General features: G+C 39.5%; 1 protein-coding gene across 1 annotated transcript; it reads right to left on the minus strand.

The window, feature by feature from the left end:
• Positions 1-429: 429 nt before the first annotated feature.
• On the minus strand, positions 430-8,737 carry agtr1b (angiotensin II receptor, type 1b). Its single transcript, XM_008396168.2, has 2 exons — positions 8,552-8,737; positions 430-3,040 (listed from the first exon to the last, which is right to left on the minus strand). Exon 2 carries the CDS (start codon positions 2,919-2,921, stop codon positions 1,830-1,832), a length of 1,092 nt encoding a protein of 363 aa, XP_008394390.1. The 5' UTR covers positions 2,922-3,040; positions 8,552-8,737; the 3' UTR covers positions 430-1,829.
• Between the last annotated feature and the right edge of the window lie 8,815 nt (positions 8,738-17,552).

Raw genomic sequence — 17,552 nt, forward strand, 5'->3', positions numbered from 1 at the left:
ACGTTAATCAAAATTAATAAAATATCATCGCTGAAGATAAACATGTCTGGCCTTTATCAATCAAATCAAATCAATCAAATTTTATTTGTACAGCACATTTCAGCAGCAAGGCATTTCAAAGTGCTTTACATAATTAGAAACAAACACAGTCATGTAACATTGAATAAACAGAGAGAGATATAATAATAATTAATAAATACTTTAAAAGTATATGTATTTGTTAAATTTAATTATTATTATTGCTTTTTATGAATACTTGTTATTTTTTTTGTGCAAAGCATAGAATTAGCTGCCTTCATGAGACTGTCGAAATTAATAAGTCTTTCTGGAGACTCCTCATTTACTCCCAAAAACATAATTCATGTTATTCATGTATGATTTGACTATTTTTTTGTAGAAAATCTAAAAAGAAAGAAAACAACTCAAGGATATGTTTTAAATTTATTTCTGCTTTCATATTCAGTCACAAAATTTACACTTACAGAGTTAAAAAAAAACAACAAAAAACGTAATCGTACATATTTACCACAAAGACAAATATCACCCAACATGGAACTTTACCATACACATATACATATACATTTTTACATAAATTGTCAGCATCACAAAGCAATATCACATTATCTCAGCCTAATATATTACATATTTAAATTTACATGACAACATGCAGAACATTTTGAGGCAGAGCATGCAGGGTCGGATCAGAACACTTGATCACTGATGAAAGCATTTGGAAAACCTGCTGAGCACACAGAATGCACACCGAGGTTTCTGCAATACATAACTAAGTAGTTTCATTAAGACACAGCGCTGACAAAATCCTGCAGAACATGCACATCTTTTATAAATAATGAGATAAGTGAGCTTTAATTAGTCACAAACCTTTCTATTAGAGCAATGTTATCTTATGTAGATACAGTAGTTTCAGGAGTTATTCAGAAGTGGTACAAATTCCCAAATACAAATTGAAGTTTATATTTGGGAGCGTAATGTTGGTGGATGATTACAGTACCGTGCAAAAAAAGTAATAATATCCCTTCAAATTTCTTTTGACATTTTATTACAGTACAGGCACTAAACTTCAATGTAACTTATTTACATTTTGTGATTTTATGTGACGGAGCAAACCAAAGTAAGGCATCCTTGTAAAATGGAACTGAAATTACCACCAGTGGGTAATTTCACATCGACATAATTCTAGGCTTGTTGGAGAACATTATTGAATAAACAGCATCATGAAGGCCAGGGAACGATGGCATGTAAGCAGTAAGAAATCCAATTTGTAGTGTGCCCCATGCCCTGTTGGAGGCAGATCACGTGGAAAATATCACTCCAATAAAATGAGACCAGGATTAAACATTTTGGTCAAAAGGCCAACATGCAAAAGACCACTTGTGGAAACTGACACACTGGACACACCATGCCCCATGCTTAAACACTGTGGTGGCAGCATCATGCTGTGTTTTCATCAAAAGCAAGTTCTACTGAAAACTTAATCAGGGAAGTTGAATACAAAATTCATGCCTTTCATTTTAGAGTTTCATTCATCACAAAAATGTAAGTATCATTTTCCTTCCACTTTACAATAAAGAACTCATTTGGGTCACGCTACTAAAATGCATTAAAGTTTATGGCTTACAAAATATGAGGTAATGCCAAATTTGCGACTTAAGGTAGTGATTGTTTTTTGGTCTTTTTTAAATGTTTCACTGCTCATATTTTACAGCTCAGGTTTTAAAGCTTCGGACGTCTCAGTTTTCAGTCTTTTTACCATAGACCACAAGAAGGAGGACAACTCATCTGGTCACAGTTTCTGTCTTTGGCCATTGTCATTTGACATCGCAGGAAACGCTGTTCTTGACAGTGAGGCTCAGTGCTTCAGAGGCACGAAAAGAGAGCGCGCTCATCTTAGAGGTGATGCTGGGATGAGGCCTTGCCACACCGCCTGGAGAGCATCGCAGCAGTCTCAGTAGGTTCTTGCGAAAGTTGCGTCCTACAAAGCTGTACACGATGGGGTTGACGCAGCTGTTGAAGTAGGCAATGCAAATGGTGAACGGCATGGCAGTGTCAATGATTTCCAGGATGGTGCAATTGTCAGCCAAGATAAGCTGAGTGAGCATCTGCATGAAGTGAAATACTTGGTGGGGTGCCCAGCACAGGAAGAAGGCCAGGACAGCTGCTGCGAGCATGTGCAGCACCTCGTCGTCCCGGGAGCAGGAGCTTTTCTGGATATGCTCCACCCTTAGCAGGGCCCGTCCAATAAGACAGTAGCAAGTGATGATGATGACAAAAGGTATCAGAAAACCCAGCAGGCTTTTCATGAGGCTGATGCACAGGAGGAGATTGTTTAGCCTTTTGACGTCTTTGTCGTTTGGGTGCAGGGTGCCACAAACTATGGTTTTAGAGTTTTCGATGTAGTGGACATCCCTGGTCAAGGCTATGGGAACGCTGAGCAAAAAGGCAAACAGCCAGATCATCACACAAGTGATGTGCGCGTACACCACGGTGCGAAACCGCCGGGACCGCACCGGGTGCACAATGGCCAGGTAACGGTCAATGCTGAGTGCCGTGAGGAAAAAGATGCTCGTGTAGAGGTTGAACATAACCAGTCCAGCGGCAGTCTTGCACAGAAACCCTCCAAAAGGCCAGTGGTAACCCATGGCCGCAAAGGTCGCCCACATGGGCAGAGTGATGACGAAGGTGAGATCAGACACGGCGAGGTTGAGGACAAAGATATTGGCCACCGTTTTGAGCTTCATGTAGCAGTAGATGACCGCTACCACCATGCTGTTTCCGATGATGCCGATGACAAAGTTGAAGGCGTAGACGATGGGCACCAGGGTGAAGATGAACTCGTGGCTTCCAGACATGCCACATGTCAGGTTTATTCCCGCTGGCTCGCCTCTCGTTTGGTTCGGCATTTCCCCCACCCTTTTTTTTTTTTTTTGCAGTGCCAGATCCTTTAGAGCAGGGAGCCGTGTCAGTGGGGGGTGCGTCTGTGGCGACTGATACAGGCCTTGGGCGAGGGCCTCGGCACGTCCTATAAAAGAAAACACAACAGAAATGTCACAGACAGTCTGGGAGCGGAGCCGTCATTACTGCTGGCATGGTCCATAAACGCTAATCCACACGAGCACCCATGAAAGTGCCCGCCCTGCACTAGCTCATTAAAGACCTGAACATTAAAGCCATCCTGAAGCTTTATGTTATTTCTGTAAATGAAGAAGCCATGACAAACAGATGTCACATGTTTTTCAATACTCCAAAAATGTCCTTTGAAAGATCATTATTCAGACGGTCTGTTTTTCGTTCCCTCCTCTAATTTCTCCCTCAGCTAATGAAGGGCAAAAGGGGGTGGGGGTGCTGGGGGGTGTTTATCAGACTTGTGGACTGACAGCGCCCAGATGAACGTTTACACCCGGCATTATGACCTGTGCTAATTGAAGGCTTTCATGGCAAAGCTCCGAGCTCTGATGACAATAGCGTTAAAGGCAGAGGTGCGAGAGGGAGCAGCGAGGAGAGAGTTAAAGAGCTCCGAGGCTCCGGTCGCCGCAAAAAGACCTGTCATGTTCGAAACCCTTGGCGTGCGGAGATACGTCGCACCCAGCGTGAGAACTTCTAATCAGCACACACCTAAACAAACAGGACAGCAGGGATTCGGCTCTGTGGAAACTTCACTCTGTGAGAAAATCAAACCTGCGTGCCACAAAAAATTTGCCCCAGGGCTAGTTTTTTTTTTTTTTTTTTTTTACTTCATTTGTATGTGCAGAATGAGAGATGGTTGTAAAAATAAAAATCCTCCCATTTGCTGATAGTCTAATAGAATAGCTTAGTGGTGTCATTAGTGGAACTGATGCAATAATATTAGCATAAGGCGTGTGTATGTAACATTTAGGCCATAAAGACACTTTCTGTTACTAATTATGAGCAAACAAGATGTTTGTGGATTCATTAAACCAGGCAAACACACAGAGAGACATGTGCTGAGCTTTGAGTTCAAGAACAGGTAAATAGCTTGAAGATGCTATAAAAATTAAATGGGCTGATTTAGGGAAATTAAGTTGACTGTTTTGTGAGATAATGACAAAAGGCAGAAATCAAGTCCTTAAAGTACCAGTTTGGTAAAACTGTGTGTCTTGCCACAAGATGGCACTCTAGCAATACGATTGCACTCAAATGTTCTTTTTCCTCTCAGTAGAGAGAGAAAAAAAAAAAAGTGTTTGTTAAATTAAAATTAAATTTTGTTATTTGAGAAACCGGGTTCGCGCTGCCGTCGGAGTGTCTGAGCCGTGAAGTGGAACGGCTTTTATCTTAGATTCGAGGATCTCTTCATTTTCCACCAGGTTTTAGCGGATGAATTTTCCGAGTGCTAAAGCAACAGTGGTATCGGTTGCAGATGTGGGCACTGCGTCTTGAGTGTGGACGGTGCACGGCTGCCAAGGGCAACACCGTTATGAAAAGCTCTCCGAGTTTCCTGCACAGACCTTCCTCTGTAATGGTTACAGAGCAAAGAGAGACCAGAGATGTCATTGCTGGGATTTCCTAAACATATTCTTTTCTGGGTTTGTGTCTGTGAATCGAAATATTATTCAAAGAAGGACCACGCCATAATTTTAGAGGTTAAGATTACAGTGCCTTGCAAATGCATTCAAAATCATTGAAGGCTTCCATAGTTTAATAAACTTTAATGCAACCTAGATAACATAACAACACAAAGCATCACATAATTGTGAATTGGAAGGTTTAAGGTTTAAGTTTTAAGCATTTTATACAAATTGATGCAATTTTATTTTGCTTCAGTCTTTTTGGTCTGCTACCTCAAGACTGAATGAAGCCATCAAAAGTTATCTGACTGGTAGATGGAGTCCTCCTGTGTGTAATTTAGCGTCAATATAACTGCAGCTGTTTTATGGAGGCCTCAGTGGTCTGTGAGAGTACGTCAGTGAAGATCAAGAAACACAGCAGACAGGTCAAGGATAAGACTGTGGAGAAGTTTAAAGTTTAAAGCTACCAAGTAATATCCAGAACTTTGAACATCTCTCAGATCACTGCTCAATTCAAAACCAGAGAGACATGGCCGTCCTCCTAATCTGACAGGCCAGACAATGGCACCATCATGGTAACTCTGGAGCCTCTTGGTAACTCTGAAGGATCTGCAGAGATCCATGCCTCAGTCACAAATAATGCAGGGGACACAGTAAACATGTGCAAGAAGATTTTCTTACCACTCAAACATGGTTTTGACAACATCATGATTGTGAGGATGCTTTTCTTCAGCAGGGACAGAGACACTGCACCATTGAGAGGAAGATGAATAGAGCTCTATGTGAAGCTATATTGAAAGAAAACCTGTTAGAAACTGTCTATGCCTAGATTAAAGTTTCCCCTTCTGGCAGGATAATGACCCTAAATTTACAACCATGGTTACAATGAAATGATTTAAATGATTTAGTAAATGTCCAGTAAAAGTCACAACTATGGCTAACGTTAGTCTGTCACATAATCCAATGAAATGCATAGAATTTGAGGTTATAGCAAGACACAAGGTAAAAAGATTTCAGGCTCTAGAGTTACAGTGAATCTCTTGGTGGTCAAAACATTTCTAACGGCCACAAGTGGAAACAATCTGACAACAAATGGACTGTATAGGTTATATACCAGTATGTGATTAGTTGACCACTGGTACTTTTCCATGAGGGGGATAGTGATTGCTAGAGCAGCTGAAAGTCATGCATACATATGAGAATCCTATAAAAATTGTAAGGTGGTTCCAAAAGAAGGTTGATCTGCAACAGGCTAATAAACGCCGCTCTGTCCAGTGAGCTTCAGTTCTGAGTGAGATGGCACATTACTAAACGGTAGCCATAAACCTTGGGTGACCACACTCAGGAAGGTAAACATCTACCAAGCTGCATCCTCTAAGACAAGACAAAGGTCCGTGTGTCTCTGTGCCCGTCTACAAACACAAAGCTGCTGACAATGGAAGATAAAAATCAAAGTTTTGAGAACGTTTGTGGACTTTTCCGACCCAAGGCGTGCTGACTGAGTTCTGAGTGACACTGTAGTTGCAACATTCCACATCTAATCCTATTTTGGGGGCATTCAAATGTGCCTCTTCCTGCGTGAACTAATGGGAATCCTGCTGGAGAAAGCAACCCGGGCTAAACAGAAACGAGGTTCCCATCAACCGAGTTATTCGAAGCTGCCAGCAGCTGCAGCACCAATCTGCTCTGACATGAGCACCACCATCTGGTCAGCCGTAGCGAGAAGCTACTATAGTCTCTGGCTGATGGAGTTAATGATTTATACAAAGCCCATTAGGAAGCAAGGTTCACCATGCCATTAGGAGGCATGCATTAGCTATCTCCTGATCGTCCTCTCATTTCAGCCTCGTTTGGTCAACAGGAAGTTCCTTCAATGATAGGTGCTTTCAATTCTTCACATCCTGCACATCTTAACAAGTTAGAAGAGCACACATTCACCTCCATTTGTCACAACTAATTCACGCCTGTATTAAAACTGCAAGACAGTGTGACTTATCAGTTTCTCCCTGAGGATTAATATTAGTTAGATCTAACCATACCCTCTCACCACTTTCCTCAATATTATTAAGCTGGCACTTCAAATGAAGTTCAATATATAGTTTTACATCTAAAATATTTTGCATCTTTATGTGCAGAAAAAGGAAGTAAATAAGTGACAGCATAGTCGCCACCGTGAACATTTTATCCATGTGCCTCTGATCAAATTTCAACCAAAACTTGAAAGCCACTAAAGGTCTATTTTAGAAAACAAACACAAAACAATTTGGCTGGGAAGGGGGGAAATATAAAATATTATGTACAGTAACTGACTGCTACGAAGTTGTACAAATACAACAAAAGTTTAAAAATGTTTAAGAAATGTTGCATATGTATGCCCAACTGGGAATAGTTTTAGAAAAAGATTATGTATGCTGAAGAAAACTTGTAGCAGTGATTTCTTCTAAGTTCAAGGTGCTGTCTGTCTTTGTGTATGTGCTAAAAGAGCTTTTCATAGAAAATGTGTTTTGAAAATACTTTAAAAAAAAAACAACTTGTATATGTATTCATTCTTATACCACAAAAAGTGGTGGCAGCATTGTGATGTGGCAATGCATTTTTCTTCAAGAGAAATAGAAAAAGATAATTAAAGGTGGTTTGAGCTGAACATGATCTGTCTGTATATCTATCTATATTTACTGTACTGCCAATGAAGATAACATACATTTCTTACTATTTCAGATAAACTGGTTTCATTCCCACTAAAAACAAGCTTTACATTTGAATGGGAATGACTTTTAATCTATATTTTACAAAGGTGTGAATAACTGTAAGATTTAAGAAAAAAAAAGCAACATTGTTGATTATTGCATTGTCTATTGTGAATAACCCATATTTTCTTAATTACTCCTTTTCTTTCTCTACACTGTTCTCCCTACATCTACATCCAGTTGTAGGCATAACGGACAATGAAAGTCTTTCCAAGTAGCCAGTATGTATCATAAGAAACCATGTTTCTTTTTATTCTTGATACCTTACATAATATATGCAACCAAATGTTGCAACCAAGTAATTTTTTTGCTATTGCAATATTCCACAGATTCATTTTGCTCTAATGTAATTAATGTATTGTGCAGTTTGAAATAAACGTAGAGATACTTTAGATAGTTGCAGGTAGACTTGATTTGTATTGAGATCCTGCTGCGCCCTTGTTGGGCTGTTTGTTTAGCAACGCCTGGTGTCCATACGCTAACTGGGTCATGTCTTACGGTTTGCTGCAGAGCAGCTAATGGAAACTGCATACTTCAAATGTCCGGTCCAAACAGTTGTTTGTTTACAGAACCGAGTCCACATGTGACCTGCACAATTAAACAGAACAAGGTTCTTCCCATGGAGTTCCATGTGTACTGTACTCGCATGTCTATTTACAACACAACAGATAAGAAGTCATTTTCTCACCTACTTATTTTTAGTCCATTGGAGGATTGGTTATAAATATGAAAAACATCAAAGGCTTACGAATCATCTAGAAAAGTTAGACCTCACGTTACACATCCCACGTTCTAGTCAAGAATAAAGTCTTTCCTAAAGAAGTTCATGCTTGTTTATTCACATAGGTCCGCATGATTTTATTCCCCAAACAATGTTCGCTTACCTTTAGATAGAATGCATCTTCTTGTTTTGTCAGGAAGCAGATCTAACCCAATGTGTCTATGAACACGCTATTTTGCATAGGCTGCGAAAAATATCGCAGAATTCCCTTCCTGTCATTTCAAAAGCTAAAGCAGACACTTTGCAGGTCTTTCACACAAATAACCTAAACAAACAGCGACAATGGGCCTCACCAGTCAAAGCAGTGGTTGCAAATAACATGTGGAGTTGTCATTACATAAATATTATAACTGCCAGCGTCCTGCCCCAGGACAGGGAGCCATTAGCTGGCCGTCTGAAAAGTACTATTTAATTACTGAAAGCAACAGAAACCCAGATATTTCTGACATAAAAACTTTTATTAGAGTGTGAGCTCTTACCTTCAGCTGTGGAACCAGGAGGCTGTGTGATGCCTTCAGAGCTGGATGAACACAGGGACAAAGAGAGACGGCTGCAGAGTGCCAGCGCCTGTCTGTGATTTAAATAAACTCATGGAGCGAGATGAGCAGGACTCCTGCCTGACACACAGACAGACCCCCTCCCCACGCTTCCAAATTCTCTCTCTCTCTTTTTTTTTCCTCACAAACAGGACACACACACACACACACACATGCACGTGCACGCATTTGCAAGTACACACACACACACACACACACCACAATGACAAATGGAGTTTATTGGAGCCAGTTAAGTTTTGTCCTGGCCCAGCTATATTTACCCAACAGGCCATAGTCACACTCTCACACAAACAGCGTCACTAAAGTTCTTGCTCTTCTGTTTTGACTATATCCTGTGTGTTTTCAATCGCTCTTTGTTTTGTTCGAACCGATTTAATCTGAATATCGCTGCCATGCAAAGGGTATTCTTGATGTTCTTGCCTTTTCTAGAGCTGTATGTTTTTAATCGCTTTCTTTTGTGTAAACTGAATTTACTTGAAAATTGCTGCCACGCACAGAATGTTCTTGAACTTCTTGCCATTTCTCGAGCTATGGCCAGAAAGTGATCTTATCATGTCAGCACCCTGTCCGTCGCCCTCGACTCATCCTGAAAGGAGCAGCCAGGCTCTGATTATGATGGACCCTGTCATCATGTGTTATTAATAGCTGCTAAATGCTGTCTCTCAGTTTGAATCAAGCAGTATTGTTAAAGGCTTGGGGGGAGTGGATCTCAGAAAGGGGGTAAGTTGGGGCTGGCAGGGAGGAACTGGGTTTTCCAGTCATTGTTGGGGTTTCTCCAAACATTTCCTGTTTAACAGTGTGAGATTCAGCTGTTCTTATTTTACATCTTTATTTTATTTTCTTTATTTATTTTTTACACACTCTCTGGGATTCTGTTCTATCACCCCAGACTTCACCACTGTTGCAAAGTCTGCAGTATGTAAACTGGCTGTTATTGGTCCTATGTGGGTAAAAAATGTCCGCTGTGTGGATATAAATTGATGCGTGTTGGTACGAAATGTCCTGCAGCAGCCGGTCCCATTTTGTACCAAGTACCAAACAACCAAAACTGCGAAAGCATAAAATAATGAAGTTATAAATGGACAAGCACTTCCCCAATGTCTCTCTTGGAACTCTCTTGTGACTGAAGTCTTTGATAAAAATAATAATTTAAAGCAAGATCTTTAGCACTAAGGGAAGGAATCTGAAGCCTGACCACTTTGAGAACGTTTAATCCAGCTACATTATAAAGGAATGTCTATTTTTAGTGACCACACGTAACTTCAGGCACCGACCAGTACTAAAGGTATTTGTCTCGCACTATTTTCTCTTTCAGGATCCTGACAGAAGTTGAGAAGTTGCCTCCCTACTTAAGGCATGCTGAGGTGTATCGAGTTGTGCAATAAGTGCACAGAGTTTTAGTAAACAAAGAGTTGCAGATGAGCTTAAAATAAAGAAAGGAAACACAAACAACTGAGGAGCTTCAGCTAGCCCGGTTGGTGACTTTTTCCCTCACTGTGGTGTGACCTTACCATTTGTCCAAGTTAGCGCGAAACTTGACAGGTGAAAATACCCAGGAGGTCAAAAGGGAACTAATACAAAAGCCTGGAGAGAGTTTTGGAAATATAATTACATGCAGTTATATATATATATATATATAATTATATATTCAGTTTGTATTTCAAAGAGGGCAGGTTATGACAGAGTTTATCTTGCTTTGCACAGCAACAGAGCCATTTACACCTCTAGAAGGATTACAGTTCAGCTCCATTATATCTTCAGTTACTGCGAATGATAAGAACTATCCATTAGGTTAGGTGTATTCTATGAGAGCAGCGAGAGTCTGTGACAGCAAAATTCTCGCTCTTTGCTGCCGCAGGAACAATCGATGGCCTGCATCTGACCCCACGAGACCCCTCAGGAAGCGAAGACGAAGAGTTATGCATCGGTGCCCTGAATCTCTAGCTGTATATTCTACAAAACAAACACATTTTTTTATTTATTTTTTTATGTGTGGGACAGGATGTAGTTGCAACACCCAGCACTGTAACAGTGACGAGCAGAAACAGATGTTGATGATTTAGGAATGGAGATTTGTGAGAACAGGCTGTGGGAAATATTGTCTCTTCAGGGATGGCACTATTATAGAAAGGAAAAAGAAAAAGGTGTTTGTCTGAATTTGTGGACGGTACAGCAAACCAAAAGAAAATCCCCCTTTCAGTGGTCGATCCAAGTTTATGTCCAAAACAATGTTTTGCAACGTTGCGCAACAGAGGTAAAATGCTGGCTTATTTATTTGATTTATTGATTGCACGTTGCATCATTTCTGAGTGAGTAAGGTCAGAAATTGGACGAGGCTTCATCTCTTACACTCATTGCCCTGAGGTGTGGTAATGCTTGATGTTCCTGCTAATCAAATCATTCTAACAAGATTAGCTTGGTTAGCGCTTAAGCTGTTGTAGAATGAATTGTCGTAATTACTGGTAGCACAGGGAGCACTGCGGGGAAGGACAGACCTTGTACAGCACAGCAACACAGTCTGTGAAATGCCAAACCCAAAGCAGAAGCACCTACCAGGGAAACACAATACCGTGCAATATGTGAAGATTGAGTTCAGACCATAAAGTGCTTATCGAGATTGAGTAAGGAGCTGTTAAATCTCCTAACGGAAAACAAATCTCTCCCTTCGTATTTATTAGCACACCTTGTGAAAATCTGTAAAGACATTCCAATATCTTAAAATGAATGAAAATGTCTTTTTGTTTATATATAATTATGTTACATTTGCATCAGCCCTTCAAGATTTGTATTTATTTATTTTTATATTAATTAAATATTTTTATGTACTGATCAAGTTTAAAATGTAAAGGGGGACCATAAGTTATGGTACTGATGATTTGCATTAAAAAAATAAAAAAAATAAAACAAATAAATAATAATAATATTATTATTATTATTGTCTCCCCATTTAATAAAAGTAAGCAAATTCCCAAAAGTAAATTTAAAAAAAAATTCAACACAATTAGAGATATGCTTATTTTAGGATCATTTATAAAGTTTTCTGTGCCATCATTGTACATAACATCGACAGGTTTATACAGTATGGTTTCTATGAAATTCACGTTGTGTGAACAGATTGCTTTTTTTAATTAGCATTAACAAGCCATCTTGAATTCCAGCATAATGAAGAAATACAGAACGCGAATACATTTTTTTTCTTTGCACATATGGCATTCATTAGTTTAAAATATTCCAAACTCTCTTTTGTGTATTGCGACATTACTCTGAGCGCACAACAGGCAACATATATCAAAGGTGAATGACATGCAGTCTTAATGATCGTCATAAGTTTTTAATAGAAAATTGTCCACCTTGTACAGCCTTTCAGTTTCTAGTTACTATGCATGTCTTCCTCATCATTCCTGTGGGAGCTGAACACATTTTATCTTGGCAGGACTCAAGCAAGGAGCGGATGGAAAGGATCAAATATTTCCCGCCATGAAAGCTCAGTTCAACTTTTACTACTTTTTAAGGTATTGCACGATCTCTGGCTGTTCCAACGGGATTGGAGCGAGGGAATATGCCTGAGAGAACAGACGATTAGTTCGAGGATTCACAGAAAATGCAAAACAGAAGTTGAGAAATAAAGAAGAAAACATGTCCCGCTAGCTCTCTGCTGCGCTACAGCTCCTCCACCACAGTAGAGCAGGTTGTGAAGGTGCAGGATAGTTAGCATGACCACCAATGACAGCAGACAAACAGTTTTCCTGTAGTATTAGATTGTTTCTTCACCCATAAAGCTGCAACAAAGCAACGATCTTGTGCTTGAATGCGTTGAATGGGGTTAAAAGGAAGCTAGGTTGGTCTCATTGGTCCAGGTCTCCATCTTCCAAATGCTTGTTGCAGTGTTTGTGGCAAACAGCAAATGAGAGCTTATATGATTTTATTCTTGCCACTCTTCCATTAAGACCAGATATCTTGTGTGCACAAACAATCTGTCAACGGACTCTTCCACAGGAGCTCTGGTTCTCTGCAACTCCTCTAGGGCATTTTGATGGCTCCCCTGATTCACGCTTGTCAGTTTTGGTTCTAGTTTCTAGATCGAGGTATCAGAATAAAGTTGGCTGTATTTCAAGCCAATCCACATCGTTCAGAATTAAATTTTTACAAAAAGGCTGAAAACCATATATTTTTCAACATTTTTTCATGCTCTACCATGTCTCGGTCTATCAAATAGCCACCAACATACAGAGAGGCAGTATAAATCTTCCTCAGATGACCCAAACATGCTAAATGTGATGTTAAGTGGTCTTTTATTTCCCCAGTGTTACGTGGAGCTGCCAAGGACAGCCCTATCACCATCCTTCTTCCGTAGTCAAGGTTCAGAAAATATTTACTGCGCCTCTCACTCTGAATGGACCTGCCTTGTTACTGCCATGACCAACATATGTCAAAACTGTGTCTCAGAACCAGGGGATGTGTGGGAGGATGACAGCAACATGGCCAAAGCATTAAACACATAACGTCCTGTGTCACATCAGCTGGGTAGCATTTTTCATTAGTTCAAGTTGGACCCAGGAATAAACAAGTTTTTTTTTAAAATAAGCTTTTATTTAGCTCTAACCACGTTTCAACTACATCTTAACACCGTGGAAATCAGTGACCCAAAGGTTGATTCGTGGCATGTAAAACTATGTAGCTGAACTCCTTTAGTTTGGAGAAAATGAACAGAGATGTAAAGATAACTAATCTGTACCACAAACAGGAAGTGTCTAAGACTCTGGAGGAAGGCCTTTAACCGATGCTGAATTGGTTGTCGTTTAGTTCTGAGCTACTCAAGGTTACTTTTTTTTTTTACATCCACACATTCTTTAAGGGAGGGATGGGAAAATGCTGAGGGGGGGGGGTGCTAAGGGAGGCTTGCTACTTCTCATTCAGCATAACCTCTCCCATGAATGCTTTGGGTTCCTTATAAGATCTTTAGAGGATAAAACCATTTTCAGACTTCCTTCCAGTCTGGTGAAGTTTTTCAGTCGGTGACGTTTAAATTAAATAAACGCAGTGAGATGAGATGTCACACTGCTGTTTTCTACTCCCATAAGGTAACTATCTGTTCTGCTAAACAAGTATTATAGACTTTTAAATTCAATAAAGGCAGTGAGTTGTCATACTGATGTATCTAACTCTTTTAAGGTTCCTATCTGTTCTGCTACAGGAGTATTATAGAGTATCTCAAAGGAAGTGGTAGATTCGCCTTCGAGCTGAAATTATTTTTCTGAAGACTAATTTATGTTTATTAAAGACATATTTTAGCAGCTTTAGACATATCTGGGTCTAACAGAATCAACACAGCCAAAGTATCTATTTTTTAACATTTTTTCAACTTATAGTTATTGAAATGTTAAATTGGACCCAATTTGTAACAAAATCTGGCTATTCATTAGGTTTCACTGGTTACCGTTGTAAAGCTGTGACTGGGTGTTCATCGTCGTAAAAGTGCACTGTGCAAAGAAAATGTTTTTAACACACGCTGATGTACTGGAACCGTCTCCTGGACCCTGCCAGACTTCCCTTATGTAAACATGTGAGCATCAGTTATCTACCTCTCCCCTGGCCCATTTCTCAAAAGAGCAAAAACATCCTCATGAAATTAGAAAGTAAAAAGTAAAAGCCAGTATTAATAATAAACATCAAATAAAACAGGCCAAGCCTCTGAATTTCTCTTTTGAGATCATTCTCTGAGCTTTCACAGCCCCCCATGTACTCTCTTCCCATTCGGACCCCTTTGGGCCATCCTGTAACTTTGTGAAATGTTGCGGCGTTTGGGCTCAGCTGAGTCAATAGCCCTGGGCCCCCTCTGAATCATATAACCAGCTCCAACATCCAGTAAGAGCCACGCTAGACATGTTGTGTCATCTCCTCATCCCTCTTGAAACAAATAAGATTAGTCTTTGAGTGTATTCAAGGGACCTGGCTCAGCATCTGATTATCTTGTTTTACCACAAAGAAACTTTTCTCAGATAGGCCATGGCTTTTAATTTTAATATCTTAAAATACATGCGAAACAAATAACAGTTGCCTCAGTTACTTACTTATTCCAAACGGAGCTGATTGCTAAAAGCCGTTGGGGATTCAAGGCTCTAAAAGTTTGTGTTTTTGTCTGGGTTTAAGCTGAAACCCTAACAAAACAAAGTGCAAGCACGTATCTACTGAAAGTTCTGGGAAAACGTATCTGTTCTCTTACGAATGTACTGCTCCACATTCCTACATCAAGTTGGTAGATTCAGATTTACTCATGTCCCAAATGGGCAATTAATGCTTCATCAAGTACAGCTTTCATAGTTCAAGCTTTCATAGTTTTTTTTTTTATTAGTTTTTTTTACTGTTTTTACGATACACACACCCACTTACCAATGAATGCATTAGAGGCAAAGTGCAGTTCAGGGTCTCACTAAAGGACACTCTAACAATAAAGAATATGAGAATGTGTCATGGGGATTGATCCATCGACCTTCTCTATGTTAGACAATAAGAATTGTGTTGACAAAGCAATGCCACTGCCCGGTTTCCTTCTAATTCAAAGGAAGTGGGTGTTGGACACAAGGTTTTGACAGTTTTGCTCGTAAGTTCATAAATGTTCCTTACGCTTTGCTCAGGTGCCATTGTAGAGCCTTACATCACACTCCCAGTGGACAGTCATGTCATTTCTAGTGAAGAATGGCTTCCATATGACACCTCAGCAACAAAAACCTGATTGGCAAAGAGATTGTCCTTCAGCAACATCCCCTCATTCTTAAAATCTTATTTATAGTAACCATTTTTGTTAACCTTCCAGCCAGTCGCCTTCATTCTCAATGGGGATGGGCCATGATATCTGCAAATTCCTGAACCGATGACAGCTATACTGTTCTCCCTCCTGCACTTTTAACCTTTTTTCAGTTTTTTTATGATCCGACCCTCAAGGTCAACAAACAATGGCTTATTTTTACTGCCTTTTTTTTAGATACATTTCCATCAATGTTATGTTTTCTTCATAATCTGAGGTAAAAGAAATTCATGTAATTATATGTCTAATGTCACTTATAACTTGTAATGTAAATTTAAAGTCACCCCCCCAAAAAAATAAAAAATAAACTAACAAAACCTGTTTCAGATTCACACAACATTCAATATTTTGTGACATTGTGTTTAGTAAGATACAGTTTTTTGTTTCATAAAGCAGTCCTTCATTGATAAAATAAATAAAAGTGACTCAGATACTAACCTACAATTCACACCCCAGCCATCTTATACGGCCTACATCAATGTTTTATTTGCTTACTCTGACTCACTCGCCGATGACGTTCAGGATGCTACAATCTCTCCGTACTGTTTTTCTGGACACGTCAGGTGTTTTGTCCTTGCAGTATCTACTGTACAGCTCTCCTCTCTGGTCCATCCTGGCGTTGACATGATTGGGAAAACTGCTCTAATGTTCTGACGCAACTTCAGCCCAACACATATTGCTTTATCATTTATTGCTGATGAACCATCTGCATGGTGGCATGATTTAGCATTACTGCCTCACAGAACGAAGGTTATGGCTTCAAATATAGGACCTTTATGCGTGTAGTTTGTATTTCCTCACCCTACACGCATTTCCTTCCTCTCTGTTTTGACATGACTCTTGTAACATGTTGTCTTGCTGCTCCAATTTATGTGTTGACAAAACACACAGAATGAGGTTTCTTTTACTTGAAACTGATGTTTCTGCGTGTTGCTTTTAGAGACAATTTTTAAATTTTACATTTTATTGCGTTGACAGTCTAATTTCTGAGCAGCCGCTTCTCTCTCTCTCTCTCTCTCTCTCTCTCTCTCTATAAATATATATATATATATATATATATATATATATATATATATATATATATATATATATATATATAAAAAATTCCCTTCTCACCCTCCGCGGGTGGTCTGTTTCATCCTCTGAGCTCGGGTCCTCTACCAGAGGACCCGAGCTATATATATATATATATATATATATATTGAGCAGTATGGAACATGAGTTACAACAGCAGCATTCCACCTTTGTATCCTTCACACTGAACTGAAGTGCAGAACTCAATGTTTCAACAATTATCTGTGGCTGTATTACAGATACAGGTAATTTATGAGGAAAAATATGCTCATAAATATGCCTATTTAAGTGAGTCCTGCAGTAGAGTTCTCTTGCTACTCATACACATTTATTTAATGCCCGCCTTGAGCCAGTTAAGCTGCTTGTGGTGGTATAATAGAGCATAAAATGTTTTCTTAGCTAACTTTGAGCCTTCAAATGTCAATGAATCATGAGTCCAATGACAGATTCTTCAGTTCATCCAGCTTGGAAAGCACATTAAGGCATCATAAAATGAATAAATAAATAAATAAATAAAATAAAATCATGCCAAACACCAAATCTAATGACATAATCTAAGTGCATGCTGTATGAGAACTTATACACCTCAAGCCGGAATTGGGAATAAAAATTATTATTAGGGAACCTAAAGACACTCTCATAACCTTGTTGAGTTCTCTTTGCCAGTAATCCCCGTGTAGATCTTAATCCCCTGTGTGCTGTAAGAGACATGACCTTTAACTAGAACATTCTGTACTGCTCTGGTATAGCTCTTCTGCAGACATCAAATGGAAACATTAACTTAAAGTCTGAAAACTAAACTTAAAATGGCCTTTACCAGCATTTATTTAGTTATCCTTCTTCGTCACCAGGTTCCTGAAAGCTGGCTGCGTACTCCGTGACTCTGAGTTCACTTGACATAAATAAGCAACAGGTCAAGACCGATCTTCCAGTAAACTGTAATTCCCTCAGGTCTTGTTTGTGATACATATACAGAACATCTAGAGACCGATGATATGTTTATAGGTCATGCAAAATGGTATGATTTCTTTCAGTCTCTGGTGA

This window comes from Poecilia reticulata, chromosome 20 (genome assembly GCF_904066995.2).
Source record: "Poecilia reticulata chromosome 20, P_reticulata-male-v2, whole genome shotgun sequence".
Classification (NCBI taxonomy): Eukaryota; Metazoa; Chordata; class Actinopteri; order Cyprinodontiformes; family Poeciliidae; genus Poecilia; species Poecilia reticulata.

What these genes read in the sequence shown, in the direction of transcription:
- agtr1b (XM_008396168.2), bottom strand. Translation starts at nt 2,921, where the DNA reads ATGCCGAACCAAACGAGAGGCGAGCCAGCGGGAATAAACCTGACATGT.